The 16,802-nt window shown below is 37.2% G+C and overlaps 1 protein-coding gene across 1 annotated transcript in view; it reads left to right on the top strand.

Moving 5' to 3' along the window:
- The window catches only part of RNF17 (ring finger protein 17), a 39,745-nt gene that overhangs the window by 15,277 nt on the left and 7,666 nt on the right, over nucleotides 1-16,802 (top strand). Inside the window, exons 13-29 of the mRNA XM_079328014.1 lie at nucleotides 545-737; nucleotides 1,149-1,314; nucleotides 2,581-2,771; nucleotides 3,309-3,447; nucleotides 3,914-4,067; nucleotides 4,771-4,886; nucleotides 5,636-5,756; nucleotides 6,505-6,622; nucleotides 8,196-8,429; nucleotides 9,359-9,509; nucleotides 10,093-10,211; nucleotides 10,817-10,907; nucleotides 11,749-11,864; nucleotides 12,215-12,522; nucleotides 13,623-13,786; nucleotides 14,557-14,676; nucleotides 16,496-16,576. Coding sequence (XP_079184140.1) covers nucleotides 545-737; nucleotides 1,149-1,314; nucleotides 2,581-2,771; nucleotides 3,309-3,447; nucleotides 3,914-4,067; nucleotides 4,771-4,886; nucleotides 5,636-5,756; nucleotides 6,505-6,622; nucleotides 8,196-8,429; nucleotides 9,359-9,509; nucleotides 10,093-10,211; nucleotides 10,817-10,907; nucleotides 11,749-11,864; nucleotides 12,215-12,522; nucleotides 13,623-13,786; nucleotides 14,557-14,676; nucleotides 16,496-16,576 — 2,582 coding nt within the window. The remainder of the gene's footprint in view (nucleotides 1-544; nucleotides 738-1,148; nucleotides 1,315-2,580; nucleotides 2,772-3,308; nucleotides 3,448-3,913; nucleotides 4,068-4,770; nucleotides 4,887-5,635; nucleotides 5,757-6,504; nucleotides 6,623-8,195; nucleotides 8,430-9,358; nucleotides 9,510-10,092; nucleotides 10,212-10,816; nucleotides 10,908-11,748; nucleotides 11,865-12,214; nucleotides 12,523-13,622; nucleotides 13,787-14,556; nucleotides 14,677-16,495; nucleotides 16,577-16,802) is intronic.

The following is a 16,802-nucleotide window of genomic DNA, read 5'->3' on the forward strand; positions in this document are numbered from 1 at the left end:
CAATATACCTTCCGTAGTATTGTATTTTTTCCTTTTTCTCTTCTTCCCCCACTCCTTTATGTAGTAAGGCAGTTCACTGTTTAAAGTTATGAAGTTCACTGACTGACTAGAAACCATTCTAGAAATCAAAGACAATAATACATTCTTAAATGATTACAATTATTTCCTAACCCGTATGCTGATAATATTATCCACTTCCATAATGTGTTCAGAAAACCAATTAAAGGTACAAAATAACTTCATTTGTCGGAGGGGGTTTTGCCACTTTACTCACAACTGTAGAAAGTTTGCCAGAAATGACTTCTTGATACAAACCAAATGCCTGCCAGCCTTAAAGACACTCTGTAAATGAATATGAGGGGAACTTCTGGTGGCTGTGTAGACAAGGTTTTTGCTCTCTTTGTGTCTTTATTATAGCAGTAGCACTTTTGCTACCTGTGTGGAGGATGGGAACTGGAGAACATTATGCAGAACTGTAATAATAGTTTCAGTGTGAAATACTTTAAAATACTGAAATAGTCCTTTTGTATGTGCTTCCATATAGGTGCTAGAACTTTCATTAAGAGTAAGGAAACTGGAATGTGGTGCCGTGGAACTATCACTGAACTAATTCCTGTAGAAAGTAAATATCAGAGGAAGAAGCCTTGTGATCCAGTAAGATGCCAAGTGTGTGATGTTGCACTGCTGAAAGTATTCCTGACGGATTATGGAAGCTCTGTAGTTCTGATTTTCTCAGGGTATGTATGTGAAAAGAAGGATTTTTGTCTGCAATTGTTGTCTTTGACTGTGGTTATTCAAGATCTCTTCTGAGAAGCAAGTCCTTCCTCATCCTCACACAGGTGGATAATCAGATACCCAAATGCATCTGGTATTCTCTTCATACATATTCTCCCCAGAAAAAGTGGCACTGTATTTAAGTACATACATTAAAATAGTTAACTGAAACTTGAGTTGTAAAAGAGAGCACGTAAGTGCTAAATGCTTTGCAAAGTGCATTTCACCAAGACCTTAAAATTCTGTTTTATTGACATGACACAATGCAAATTACTGCCATAATAACTTATAATAAAAATCTGGGGATTTGGTTTGGGGGGGTTTGGGTTTTTTTGCTTTTAAGCTAATGCTGCATTTGTTCCCATTGATACTAGATGTGATCCCACTGAAAGGCCTGATCCTGCTACTCTGCAGACTATTGAAACCCATGACATTAGTCTGTTTGTGAGGAAGCCTGACCAGCACATTGAGGCAGAGCTTGCAGCCATTCCTCCCTTAGCAGTACGGTGTTCACTGAAGGATGTTGTTCCCAAAAATGAAGTAAGTATAAACTGCTTTAAGTGTTTCAGGAACTTTTTCATAAGATTTGTGTTAAAGAATTTAAATATGGAATTTAAAATTATCATATTCCAGTATAAACATAAGGAAACTCAAGAGTACAGGGTGTATTTTTTTAAATTCAATTATCTTGTAAAAAGGCATATTGCATTGCTTTCATTGGAAAAGAAGCAAAAGCAGCCTTTCTTTAAAAGCCTGTGAGACTGCAAATACATGTTTCAGGCTTAAATCTCACTGCTCGTACTTCAGACATGTTCTTTTGTGGAGTTGTAAAATTAATTACAAAATTGATCCTCTTATTTTCTGTCTGTCTGATAACTATGCAAGTAGTAACTTTCAAAAGTCATCCAAAGAATAAATGGCTTCTTAAAAATTTTTAAGATAATCTCTTCAGGGATTGTACTTATTACTTATAAAGTTTTGCAACTATTGTGAAGTGTTGTTTATTCTCTTCCAGTATAATCAAAAATAAAGTACTGCCATTACAAAAGAAACTTGCATATTGCAGTATTATTTTCTTCAGTATTCACTTTTTATTAGGCTTGCTTTATTCTTGCCACATTCACATGGAAACAGACTAAGGCCAATGCAGCTGTGCATTTCTGACAGTATAATTGTTGGTCAGTTTTGAGGGGTTTTTACCAGTCTGATGTTGACTGAAAAACATTTAAATAGGAACATTCTGGAACAATTTTCACAAATGTAGTTTAAACTCCTTCCTTATATGTGCTTTCTTTTTTTTTCAGTATCAAATGAGAAATGCACTCATTTGATCCCAGAGATATAAATTCATACAGGCTTTTGCAAGGTAGATAAAACGTTGCACAGGATACTGTGGAGATCAGCAGTGTGTAAATTGATCAGATCAGGTTGTGCATTTGTGTAAAGACACCAGAAGACAAACCTACATTTCTGCTCTCTCATTTCATGGGAAAGTCATGAAATGAAGTAGATAAGACGATTCTGGTTTATGTGTCAAAAGTATCTTAGGGGATCTTCAGAAGAAACATGGGGGAAATGCAATCCTTTGATCTGACTCAGTTTTGTTCTGTTTAATGCATGTACTAATCCATAATAAAAAAATTCTGTGCAGTGCTGTCCTGGCTATGGACTAGACATGTCTGACCATGTTCAGATACACCTGTGCTTTCTTCTTTGCCTTTATTTTATCTTATTTTTAATTATAGTTTGTATTTTTTTGTTTTAATGTTCTCTGACATTCTCAGTAACTTTTTCTTTCTAATACAGGATGAAGGTTGGGGAGAGGAGGCAAAGACAAAATTTTTAGAAATGGTAAATAATAAAGTTGTTTCAGTGGTGGTGTTTAGAGAAGAGGATGGTGTTCTCATTGTGGATTTGAGAAAACCTCCATTTAATGAAGTAAGCAGTAATGTACCACTGTCTCTGAAGGATGCATTGGTTTTCTTAGATCTGGCAAGGTATGTGTCTTCCTTTGCTCCTCTAAGCCATAGCTGATAACAGAGTAATGCTTATAAAGTGAAATTTACTAAGCTGGTTACTTTTGCAGTATTCCGTATATTAAAGTGATATATTAACCTTCAGCAGTGTCTGTTGACTTCCCTTTTTCACCTTCACCAATAAGCACCATGCTGTACTCATTTGCACTAGTCAGGCTTCATTTAGATAGGGAACTTTATTTTAGAAAATGGCAAGACATATATTTCTGTACAAATTATAAATAACGGGGGCTAAATGAGAAGCCCTTGGTGTCTGTCATGGACAGAAAACCATACAGAAATGAGCCTGGGATCTCTTTGATATGAGTGGTAGGCAGTGGGAGAAGCATAATTGGCTGCACCAACTACAAGAAGGAAATTTTAAGCTATATATATGAGTCAAGTAATTTTTACAAGATTATTTTGTGCTTTTTTTCAGTGTGAAATTTGAATATAAAAGGATTCGTTTGCAGTTAATTTTGACTGACTTTATTCAAAATTTCACTTTGTTTATCTTAGGTTTAAATTGCAGCTTCCCAATCAGTTGGAAAATTGCACCATCTCACACTACAGCCCACCAAATATTCCACAAGAAGGAGAAGAAGTCTTTGTTGTGGTTTGTCACATTAATAGTCCGAGTGATTTCTATCTCCGCTTGGTAAGTTTAGAAGTAAAGTCCATTTAGATGAAACTATGAATAAAAATTCTAATATTGAGCTATTTGTAATCCACACTAAATAAACTATAACTTCTATTAAGTTCTGTTACTTGTTACCAGTGGTAGGATTCCTAGAGCTAAAAGGTGAGGCTAATTCTAACAATCTTAGATTCAGTCTAGTTAAATTCCAGGAATTCTTAAAATCCCAGAAGGTTTTTGTCAGTTATATAACATGATTAATTCCTTTGTGGATGTGCAGTGTTTTACTGGTTGAAATGGTTATCAAATAGGATTCTTCAATAATAGTTAGGTGCTTTAATTCACTTGATGTATTCATGACCACTTTGATTTTGGAGGGAAGACTGGTAAGTACAGTACTAGAAACAAAATTAATCCGTTAAAGAGAAAAAATGCCATTAAAAAAGAATATCTGCTCTGTATGTTTGTTCTGTTGTTTTTATTTCAGAGAGAGAGTGTAGAATCTTTAGCTCTTCCAGAGAAAATTCAGGAGATATATAAACAGGAGAATGGTAATAACTTGGAAATTTTCTGCCCAGTTGAAGGCCAAGCCTGCATTGCAAAACAGGAGGATGGGAATTGGTATAGAGCACAGATTATAGGTGAAGTATTGGTTCTTTTGCTCTAGTACTAGGTTGCAAAATCAGATGTGTGTGAGGTCAGTGTCACCCTCTGGATATGAGCAGTAACATGCAGCAGCATTTTTACTAGGAATTATGATGCTACCAGGTAGCTTCATAAAGTCAGTAGTACTAATTCATATTATTTTGCTATTAATAGACTGGTTTACACACCTGTTCTTTCTCTTTAAACAGAGATGCAACATACTCAATTTTCTGGATATTACTGAAATTGTATTACATAATTACTTTAAGTAGTATTTCTCTTGCTATTGCAGTTGAATCACAGATTTGGCTATTCCAGCCAACCTGAGAGTGTGTCTGATGCTGGTTAATAATTCTCCATGGTAATCCCAAAGGGAGTGGGGGGATTGTGCTTATGCTGAGTCTGTGTTGCCTGTATGTGGGCACTGTAGCATGTCTGTGCTTACATGTTTTACTTGGCATGTGTTCAGTGTGCCAGTGTCTCACAAAGGGGGCCAAAATGCCAAGCCTGTCGTTTCAGGGACCTGAAAGAACTGGCTCCTAAAGAATACTCCTTTTGATTAGGGTATAAAAATTTAGAAAAAAATTGATACTGGGTGATTATATGGCATGAATGTGGGGTCTGCTCTGAAATTCTGGTGCTTTAACCTGTATCAGATACTAACACTTGTTACAATGACTTGGATTGTTTTCCTTGAAGGGCTGCCCAGTTGTCGGGAGGTTCTGGTAAAATATGTTGACTATGGCAACACTGCAAACTTAACTCATAAGGACATACGCAAAGTGAAACAGGAGCTTCTGAGCTTTCCAGAAAAGGTAAATGCCTGGGTTAAACACTCAAAATTAACAGCATCTCAGTGAATGAGAGAGGAAAGAGGGAGTTGTTCACTTCCTGATATACATAAAATAAATAAAATGTTAATGATCTTCCTTTTTGCCCACCATTATGAAGTGTCTCATAATAGTTAATCTCATAATAGGTTTTTTTAAATATATTTTTGTTTGGTTTATGCCATTTTAAATTTGGTATTTTTTTATCTTGAGGAGTGGTTGGATTGTCCCCCTTTTGACAAGGAGTAAAACTGACTGGGAAAGAAAATAGCAAAGTATCTCTGTCAAATAAAAAATACATATAAATGAAAATTTTTTTCTTTGCTGTTCTTTTGATAGTTTTGGTTGCCAGTCAACAGTTATGCTGAACTGTGAAACTTCATATGTTGATAAGGTTTTTTTTTAACTAGTTGAAGGCACCAGTAGGCATTTTTTATCTCTTCTGTGCAATAATCTTTACTGATCTCTGCACCAGTTCTATGCCTTACCATAAAGGGAGGCAAAGAGATTTAAGCTCTGTATTTCAGCAAGAGGGTCTCTGAATGTGAGGTTTATGCTCAGCTACTGGGAAGGGAGGAATCATTTTGAACTAAATCAGATTGTGGTAATGTGGAGCCAGAAGCCAAGGTCAGGCTGTCTTGTATAAATGCAAAGCAAAGCCTGAGATTCAGTTGTAATGAGATGATCTCGATCTGTATGTGTTCTTAGTTGCATAATCTTGAGTTATTTTTCAGGCAATCAGGTGTAGGCTGGCTTGCATTGAGCCATTCAAGGGGGCAAAGGAGTGGAACAGAGAAGCCAAAGAAAGATTTGAAGAAATGACTGAAGATAAGCTTATGTTGTGTTCAGTTATTGGTAAGTTACCAGGAGTATTAATTTCTATTTACGTATGATTAAGATGACTCTTAATGTAAAATGTAAAAGCAATGTAAATGTAAAAACAATCACTTTGATATTTAAAATAGTATTTATTTGAAATGCTTGTGTTCATACCTGCTAGAGATAGCCTGGAGTGAGAATATCTAAATTCCATCCTCTGATTGGAGGAGGCGTAACAGAGAAAACTTGGAACAAAAGCTCTGTTCATGTGTTGTCTTACATCATGTAACACTGTGTAGTCTGTAAGTGTACTAGTTACTCAGATGGGCTTGTTTCCTAAAGTACTAGCTGCCCTTGATGTTTCTTGACTTTACTGGTAGCTGGGAGTGTGATTGCTGCTGCTCTAAGCTATTGTCAAAAAGAAAACTAATTTCAGTAACACATACATGCCTTAGGATTTTTCTCAATACCATATATTGTTCATATGTACCTACTTTTCAGCCCTGGAGGAACAATGATTTGGAACCCATTTAATAAATGGAATTATGTGTAGCAGTTGGAGTTTTTGTACAAAAGCATTCTGTGATTATTGGTGTATTTTAAGTTAATTTTATAGATGTATGCCAAGTTAAGTGTCTGTATGTTGTTCAGAATCAATTATTTTGTACATCAGATGTAATTTTGGAGGATTCCTTCTTTTAGTGCTATTTGTTATTCCTCTAAAACCATAGTCTTTATACTGTCATTGATTGGCACTAATTATGTTGATATTATTTATTCACAGAAATTTTAGATAATAACATCTTATCTATTGAACTCTTCAATGCCTCTGCTGATAATGGGAGAAAATTTAGTATTAACTGCCAGCTAGTTGAGGAAGACTTAGCCTCCTACATACCTGGGTAAATACACTGTGCATCACTTCTAAAGTATTTGGAAATACTGAATTTTTGTGTTGAAACTGCTGGTGTTGGTGTGTCACCTCCAGTGGCTGGAATTACCATGTCTCTGATAAATTAATTTTCAAATCACATTCATCAGCTGGTGTAATTTATAGTGTAGCTGCAGTTTGATAGTTGAATTCACAAACTAAGTCTTGACTAATGTATTGAAGTTGTACCTGTGAAAAAAAATTGAGATCAAATGTTTGCATCATACTTAGTGTCCCTAAGTGTTTACTGTTTAGGTTCCCATCCCCATTTAGTAAGAAAAAGAATGTGTTTGTTAAACCTGCACCTAAGGTGGGTCATCTCTTTGGGAGATCTGTTACTAGAAAACACTTGGGTAACCAGCTATGACAGCAACAGAAGAATTGAGAGGACAGCAGCTATGGGAGGTGTGGTGGGGGAGATGAGGATATAACACTGCTGCATTTAATTTGCTGGCTTTTTACCAAGATAATCCATAGGATGTATTAATGAAAATCTGTAGTTACTCTTTCATTAATAATGTTTGAATACTGGTGGAAATACATCATTAAATGAGAAGTTTTCATTCCAAAAGGAAATTCAGGAATTTCCTTTTTTTTTCAGGAGGGAGCATGTAAGTGGATTTTTTTCTCTTAGCTCAGAAATGCAGCTAAATCTTAGTAACCCTCCAGTACTGTCACAGTCACAATTTTTAGTAAGATGTTTCTGAGCTACACAACCTGAAGCTGAGTTGTTTTTTTTTTCCTTTCATTAAGGTATTTTGTTGTGTTCCATCTGTACTTAGATGCCTGCTTTCAGTCAAGGGGTATATTCCTTTAGCATAAGTTGCTGTGTAACACTGATCTCTTGAATAATATGGATTTTGATTGTTTGCTCACTCCCCCTTCTTTAGTTGGACTGGGGAGAAAATAAAAGAAACTTGAGCAAGAAAACTCATGGGTCAAAATAAGGTCAGAGAAATCACTTACCAAGTGTTGTTGCGGGCAAAACAGACCTGATTTTACTTAGTTATTCCTAATTAGCATAAACATTTAGTTACTAATTTGGGCATTGGTACACAGAAGATGAACATTTATAGCACCTACCTGCCCCTTTCCCAGGGTCAGTTTTATTACAAGCACCTCTCTTTCCTTTCCTGCCTGTGAATTACACTCAGTCCTGTCAAGAAGGAGTAGTGCAAGGAATGGGGTTGGGACACAGCAGTTTATTCATGCTGCTCCTTCCTTCTTTTCTTCCTGTGCTTTGGAATGGTCCCTCCATAGACCTTTGTCCCTTATTTTGTGTGCAAGAGGCCCTTTCCAGATCTTCTGTTCTTATGGTCTTGGTGCCTCCTGTGCAAACTCTTATGTCACTGCATGTGCAAGGGTACCTTCTGAAGGAGAATTAAAATGTTACTGCCATCAGTGTTTCAGAAGTAGCACTTACAAATGTTTTTGTCAAAGCTGCAACTCACTTTCTTCCATGTTGAATAATTCTTGTCATTTTGTTATAGAGCCTTTTTCAATTGGTTTAAAATCTGTTTAAACTTTCTATGCTAATTATTTAGTGCTCGTTACAGGTACACTGAAAGAACGGAAGTAAGGCCCAATGAAATATGGGATGATCCTCCAGAAGAAATCTCCAAAACCTCAGAAGCTCTAATTCCTATGGACATGGAACCTGTGCATGAAGATGATTTCAGATCACTTCATAACAAGGAGTTACTTGGGAGAATTAGTCATGTTGTATCTCCTAGTAAAATTTTTGTACAACTGCTGTTATCAGAAAGAGTACTGAAAAGGTACTAAAATTCAAAGAACTTTCCTTCAGTTAGTGTTCTTACTACAAAGTGGTAAAGTGTAATTAACAAACAAACTCTGCTAAGGGTTGCATTTGACACTGTGTACTTCTTGAAGCTGCTGACTTACCTTTTCTGAGGAAAGTATAGGAGGAGAAGAGAGGTTGGCACTGTATTGTGGCTTATTAAATAGTTCTGATTCCAAATTAAATAGACTATCTCACTCATATTTCAAATCAGTTTTATTGTAGTAAGTCTTGGGCCCTGATGAATGCAACACTGTCCAAAAGATTAAGTCTTCCTGCTCTTTATTCTCTCCTTCCTATTCCTTCATTAGAAATCTGGTTAAATAAAACCTGTATCCCAAGTCATAGAACTTAGTAGTAGTAGGGTTTTTAGGTTTGTTGGTTTGGGGTTTTTTTCCAAAATGTTTCCAGTGCCATGTTAGGAAGTTTGAAGAATTTCTAGCCATAATGTATATTAGCCTGCCTTTGGCAGATATTTAGGTAACATTTAAGTAGTCATGCCTACTGCTTGAAGATAGTTAAAAGAGTGTGTTATGGTTTAGTGCAAATTGCTTATTTATGTATTTATCTTTTCATCTTGGCTCTAACCACCTAGAGTTCCATTTATATAATCATGGCATTGAGTACCACACTCTAAAGCTGTCAGGAGAAAACAGTGCAGTTTTCAAATAATGCCATAGAAAGCACTCAGGGTTAACATGATAGGTTTACAGACTTCTAATCAGGATGCATATGTTTTGTAATGGCCATTTCATATATTTCCAACATGTCATGAAGAAAAACTGCAATACTGTGCATCTGTTAAAACAGTAAAACTTCATTGCATGCTGGTTAAACAATGGCTGAATTAGCTCTTTATTTTCTGCATTAAATTTTATCACTAAAGTAGTGGGTTTTGAATGTTAGTTTACAGGAGGAGATGGCTTCCTTCTACAAACAATCTCAGCCACAGTCTGTGAAGTGGGAGAGTGAAATGCACTGTGCTGTTTACCTACGTGATGTGGGACAGTGGCAAAGAGGTCAGATAAGCAGGATTGTCTCTAAAACAAGTGCAGAGGTAAAGCTCTTACCATAGCAGGGTTCATACTGTTATTTCCAACTTTGAAAGTGTTCACTGATTAAAATAAAGTCAAATCTTTTATTTCTTTCTTCTGTGTTAACATTTTCTCAGAGTCTTGCTTTTGTTGAGAGTTTGTCATGCTGTACGTTGCTGCAGATCAGTTGACTGTCTTGTCAAAGCTCAGGGGCCTTCAGCAGGGAATCTGGTAGTTGAGGAAGGCTCATGAGGTTGATTTTGTATTTATACTGCCCTTTGGAATATAGCAGAGATTCCTAAGCTATAACAGTTCATTTCAGATTCCAGAAGGTGTGTGAAACTGATGGTCAGAGTAATTCAAACTTAATGATCCTTGTTAAAAGATGGAGCCAGTTGAACCAAGTGCAACACCACAGGAGCACATGTAGTCATGCAATTGCATGAACCCTAAGCTGGTGGTGATGCACTGTGCCATGTAGCTATGTTCAATCCCAGTAGTGTTTGGCATTTTTTAACCTCCTCAGGGATGCTTTGAATTATCACTTCTTACAGATAGTAAGAGAGGGGATTTTTTTTCTGTTGTGTTGTTTCTTGCTTGTAACAGGTACTACTTTATGATTCTGGAGCTGAGGAAACTGTGGAGATCAGCTGTCTAAGAAAACTTGAGGAAAGCATGAAGACCATCAAGGCATTAGCTATAGAATGTTCACTGACAGAAATAAGGTAGCCTTTCTCTTACATTGAGTGACAGCATTAGAAACTAAAAATTACATACCTTTGTTAGCACTGATTATGTAAGATTTGGATGTGACTTGCTTTTTGAATAAATGGGGTGCTGGCTGTGGTTTATTTAGTAAAGGTTTGTAGTTTTTTCTAAGAGTTACACTGTACAGTAGTAAAGCAGAAACTGTGCTATTGAAATAAATAATATTGATAGGTTGAGTTACAAAATAGTGATCAGATTTATTTCATTGAATACTTTTGTTCCCTTGGCACAGAATTTGAGATGAATTGGATCCCATGAAATTGTACTGAAGGTTTCTGTCCTAGATGGTTATGGCAGGTGTCATAAGTTCTAGAGTTCGTGATCCTCCTCAATTTGAAGTTCTGGGCTTTTAAATTTTTAAAATTTTCCAGTTGTAGAGATCTAGAAATTAATAACAATTTCAAGTTAATCTTGATTGTAGTAGAAATTCTTTTTTTTCCTGTGCCAATTTTGGCAGTTAAAAAAAAAAAGCCAAGTTTTTAGTAGAGGAAAGATTTGTTGGTTATACTCAGGAGATGCCAGCTTCTTTTGTACCTAGAGATAATAATTTCTTCTATGTTAGACCCACAGGTGGAAGCACACAGTGGACAGCAACAGTGTGTGAATGTTTATCCTATTACCTAACTGGAGCACAAGTGAAAATAATCATACAGGTTTGTAATCAAAACCAGTGGTATTTATAAAATTTCTGTCAGGCTGTCTGCTAACCTCAGATTTTTTTCTGAATATTTTATTTTTCAAAAAGTTGTGAGTAAAACTTGATTGTACAGCTGTTTGCTTTAGGGAAAAAAGGTACTTTTTCTTATTTGTGCTTTATTTTTGTTATTCACTGAGGCATTAGAGCAGTTGGCTACCCAGTATGGAGAGAACTTCAACTTAGATGTATTTGGTTGCTGAAGAGTAGTAGGTGTATCTTGGGATCACTGGATTCTGTCAGCCTTTATGGACAGATAGGCAAGCTGCTCAGGTTCTTGATGGGAATGATTTCAGAAGCTGCTATATTAGTTTTCAGGCCTCAGAAACTGAAAGAATCAGTCGAGTGCTGTATGAATACCATTAGTAATTGATCTCTTCCATGGTTTTAAAAAAAACCCAGGATTATTAGAAGGATTTGGTTTTTTCAGACTGTGTTGGCAGCTGCCAGTGGTATTTTGCAGTGTGTGTGGAAATAAAAGCAGTGATGAGTGAAGTTATTTATGCATGATTTTAAATCTCCTGCTGGAAAACAAGTGTTTGGCACTTGATTCTATTAAAAAGCTGAGGGGAAAAAGCAAACTTTTCCCCTAGCAGCCTACAAATGTCATGTGTAGAATAGGTAGTAAAATAATTGGAACTGTCATATGCATTAAATAAATTTGTGTCTTCTCATGTGGGCATCAGTTGTTCAAGGATGTCTGATTGACATTCAGTACCAATAAAATTAAAAATATGCCTGTAGTTTAGAGGAAATCATATATGTAATATGTTGTCCAGCTCTCCCATTTTTTTTTCCAGGAAAATGATGAGGGCTGTGCATTGCCTGTGAAAATTCTTTGCAAAGATGAAACAGGAAAAATGACTGATACTTCTGAATATCTTATTGAACAGGGTTTGGCTCTTAGAAACAGAAGGTTTGGATGATTTTCTTTTATATTCTCTCAGATTCTGATGTTCATATTTAACCAAACTAATTAGTAAATAAATAAAATTAGATTGTTTTCTACAGTCCTAGCAACAGAATTCCATCTAAAGTGGACTTGCTCGAGTGTAGTGTTATTTATGGCATCCATGGCACATTTCAGTTCTCTAAGTTTGTAGATGAGATACATGACTGTATTTTGAGATATCTTTGCCACTTCTGTGTATTTGGTTTTCTTACTTGTATTATTTTGTAGTTTAGCAATTTTCAAGTCATATAACTTAACTTTAATAAGTTATTTATTTGTCTGTTAATACACTGCTATTTGATTAAATCTTCTAGAGCTGGTAAAGCTGATGGGGCTTGTTTAGCCTCCAAGGAACATCTTGAAGTACATTTCAAGCAGGAGAACACACAGCTGGATGCTTGTAATTCAAAAATTGCAGGTGCAAGAAACAAGACTGTTCCAGAGAAAAATACCAGTGTTCCAGAGAGTGAACAAAAATCACTCAAAACACACGAGCTACTGCCTCATTCAGGAATGGATGAAGTATATAAATTTCCCATTGTTCCTGAAGCAAAAGTTTTCCAGGCTATAGTGAGTTGTATTGGAGGTGATGGAACTATTTATATAATACCAAAGTTATTTGGTGAGTTTACATAGAAGAAAAGACATTTATGCATCTGAGTGCTCTTGGGTATCAGAATGTATACTAGAACACCTGTTTGGTCACATTCACTCTTCTGAAAGATTCTTCTTGGGAGGTCATCTCCTTTGATGTCAGAGGCAAGGATTCTCTCTGTCCTTAAATCAGCTTTCCTATCCTTCCACTCTCCCTAGAAATCAAAAAACCCAAAGCACTTGGATGAGCAGGTTTACTTGCCTTTCTTCTCTGGGCTGTAATGGGTAAAGCAGCAAGTGCTTTGTTTTGTAATGTTGATTGCTAAAGTAAAAGTGATGAAGATAAAGTGATAAAGGTTCTTGGAAGTTAGCTTTGTTCTCAGATACTCCTGTGTTTTTTCCCTTCAGTTTAAGCTCAATACAGTTTCTTCAGGCTCTTTATTTGCATTGTAATACATTCTCCATCTACATGATTACTTGAAAGAAGTTCATTTTCTTCTGACAGATGGAGGTCACTTCTCAGTTCTGTATTAGTATATTGTGCTTTAGAAAAATATTTACATAAGAGAACATTAATTCTATCTTCTTTTGCTCCACAAGTGCATTTAACTACTAGATTATGTAACTGTTCATAAAATTTTGAAATTCAAAGCACAGTAACCCCACTTACACAAGACTGTATTCTTCCTGCAGTTCTTGCTGTACCCATAGCAGAAGAGGTTCTTCTGGACACCTCTTCTGTGTTGTTTCATGGTGTCCTACCACTCAAACAGTGGTCTGGGAGTTGTCTTGTTCATGCTTTGTTTGGCTCTGATCTTAGTGCTGCCTAGGTGTCAGTTACAAAATTTATAGACTCTTCTACAAGTTCTTCTAAGATCAGAATTTGGAATTACTAATGGCTTCAGAACTGGAAAAGCAGTTTACTGTTTAAGTAGTAACTTTTCTGCTTATACTAGATATTGAACAGATATATTGTACCAGTGTTGGAAAATACATTTTGGAGTTGCACATGTTTTGTTTATACATGTCTTCATCTGAATCTGATGGGGTTTGGTGATGGAAATATTTTGCATGAATGTTAGGAAGTATTCTTAACTTTTTTTTTATTATTTTACCCCCTCTCCCAAGAAACTGCACTAAACAAATTGATGGCTGAAATACAAAATACCTTCAAAGGCCTTGGTCTCCTGATACCCTACTGCTGGAAAAAGGGGGAAGCCTGTGTTGTAAGAGGATCAGATACTTTGTGGTATCGAGCTAAAATTGTAGAAGTCAGTGGTAGTACTCTCCAGGTAAGTTTGATTATATGGGGGGAAAGATGCATGTGTATCTGTATACATGTATTTTAAAAAGGCATATACTCCAGGCCCCTGATCATCTCACATTTTTTCATTCAGCTGACCTGACTGTGCAGATGTTCATTCTGCTTAAAAGTGTTGATTACTGTCCTTGTTTTTGCATTTATTTTGAAGATCAAATCTGTCTACCTGTTTCAGTTGTCACAATTTTTCCTGTAGTTTCCCCAGTAATGATAAATTTTTTTAAGTAAAAAACTGCTCTTGATCTTCTGTAAGTAATCCCTTTTAGTTTTTTTTTTATTTTATTTTTCTGTTCTTACCCTATGTAGAATGCTTTGAAAACATCTCTACCCAAAAAGTATTGGCTGTCTTTTTTGAATTCTTTCTTCTGCATAGGTATAGAGTTTCTTCTCATTAGCTGTTAATCTTACCTAAGCTCTTGAGTCTGCTCATGATTTTTGAGTGCAGATTTGCAAAATCTATCCTAGTTCACAATTTTTTTTCCTTACTATTCTAAAATGATGTTGGCTGTTTCATAAAAGGTAGGAATTCTTGCAAGAGAAGTTTATAGACTGAATTTCTAATCTGCCATACCACTTTTTTAATTCTTTCTTGCTTTTCCACTTTGTCACCTCACCTACTTACCATTAATCCTTTTTCTTTTTTTCATCCATAGAAGTAATGCTCTAAATGAATGCATTCCCTTACTAAACTTAAATGTAGGAGCCAGGAATTTTTACAGGAAAGCTTTGCATTTCCTCTAGGTACAGTACATAGATCGTGGTTACATAGAGAGCATTCCTCAGTGTCACCTGTACCCAACTACATTTTACACTGGCATCCCTCCGTTCTGCATCCCCTGTCAGCTCTACAAGACGCTGCCGGTGAGTCATGGCACATCTCTGTGGTCTCAGGTGGTTACAAAAATCAGTGCCCTGCTTAGTCAGAAAGGTTGGGAGTAGTTGCTGGTGTCTTCTCTTGCCTGCAAGGATTCAGAGAAGAGATGATGAGGAGTGTTTCAGCAGGTCCTTATCAGGACCCAGCAGGTTTGCTTTATGAGGGGACTGTGCTTGAAAGGTAGCTGTCAGTGGAGTTAAACCTTTGTGAGACAGGGAGACAGGACACTGCTCTGAAATGATAATAATTCATTTTGCAGTAGCAGCAACAAAAGTAAATCCCAGGTTTCTTAATGCAGAATGGCCAGACAATCTGAAATTTTCAAGTAGTGCAAAACACTGCTTCTAACATTCTCACATCAGGAGAGAGGCCAGGGCTGAGGAGGACAGTGCCATCTGCTCCCTATGGAGCCCCCAGTGCAGCTAACAAAAGGCAGTGGGAGATAGCAGGGGATGCTCCCCACTGAGAGGTGCAGAGTAGCTCATGTGCTGATCTGACACTCTCTAGAGAGGGGTGGAGTTCCTGCCTGTTTGTGTCAGGGACATCACTAAGAGGCTGCCAAGCCTCATACAGTCCACTCACTGTTACCCCCTGCCATGAGTTACCTGCTCCTCTTAGCACCAGTGGTACTCCTCAGGCAGCTCCTGGCTCTGTCTGCAGGGTCCCAAGTGTTTGTAAGGTACTGTGGATGGCCAGCGGTTCTTTCATCAGTCCTGTCTGTCAAAAGGAAGGGAGTTAAAAGATTCAGTCCAGTCTGGTGAGTTAAATCATTACAGGACTGTTGCCACAGCCAGTGGTTGGGCTGCTTGCATGATGGCACTCATTTTGAGGAACCTGGTCTGGTGGGGCCTGTCTCTCAGAGAAGAGGAGGAGCATCTTTGGTCCATAGGCATGCCAAGTTTGGAGAGACATCTCAGGGCAGCAGGAGAGCACCTGAAGACCAGTACCTGTGGGAGCAAGTCCAGGGAAGGCTGATGAAGATCAGAGGGCTGGAGCACCTCTCCTGTGACGACAGGCTGAGAGAGTTGAGGCTGTTCATCCTGGACAAGAGAAGGCTCCAAAGACATCTTCAGCACTTTCCAGTACCTAAAGGGGGCTACAAGAGAGCTGGAGAGGGATTCCTTACAAGGTCATGGAGTGATAGGACAAGGGGGAGTATCTTCAGACTGACAGAGGGCAGGTTTGGATTTGCTGCAAGGAGGAAAATATTCACTACAAGGGTAGCAAGACATGGGAACAGGCTACCCTGGGATGTTCTTGATGCCCCATCCCTAAATTGTTGAAGGCCAAGTTGGATGGGCCTTGGAGCAACCTGGTCTAGTGGAAGGGGTCCCTGCACACAGCAGGAGGGTTTAAACTCAATCTTTACAGTCCTTTCCAAAACACACCAGTCTGTAATTCTGTGTAAGACAGTCTTGAAAGCATAGAGGTTGGAAAGCAAAGATACAGCAGAGAACAAGAAGTACTTAAGGTATTCTGTGTTTTGTTGTTTGTTATCTCAGATTCTGTAATTCTTTGGATTATGCTTCAGATAATTGTGTACCCATACATTATTGTGTACATAGTATAGCTTGATTTGGCAAGCAGCCATTTCAGGATCTGAAAATTGTGGGTTGCATTGTCACAAATTTCAGTGCACCGAACTGCAGATATTTGAATGGTTGTAGACAATCAAATTAATGATGTGTGTTTTCTAGTCAGATTTCTTTTTTAATGGTTGTTGTGTATTTCCATCTACCCTAAGAATAAGAAGAATATTGCTGGTTAGCATCTTAATGTGTTGGTTTCTTGATTTTCCCAAAATAGATTGGAAATTTTTGGCAGCAGGATGCAGTAGATTACCTTCAAGAACTTCTCAAAAACGAAGAGGTTGAAATTCATGTTAAGGTAGCCTAATTTATTCATAGATGTGGAATGAAGCAAAGTTATTGTTGTCTTTTTCCTTTTCACTGGCATTAAGAATGGTACATGAAGAGAGTATAGAAAAACCACAGCTGAATTTACTTCTCCTGTGACTTTACCTTTTTTACAGTTTTCAGGCCTTGAATGTGTCTATTAGAGTTAGTGCTGTTTTTTCACCTTGTTCATGTTGAGTTGTCATTCTGACAAGTAA

The sequence above is a fragment of the Erithacus rubecula genome (genome assembly GCF_903797595.1).
Source record: "Erithacus rubecula genome assembly, chromosome: 1".
Lineage (NCBI taxonomy): Eukaryota > Metazoa > Chordata > Aves > Passeriformes > Muscicapidae > Erithacus > Erithacus rubecula.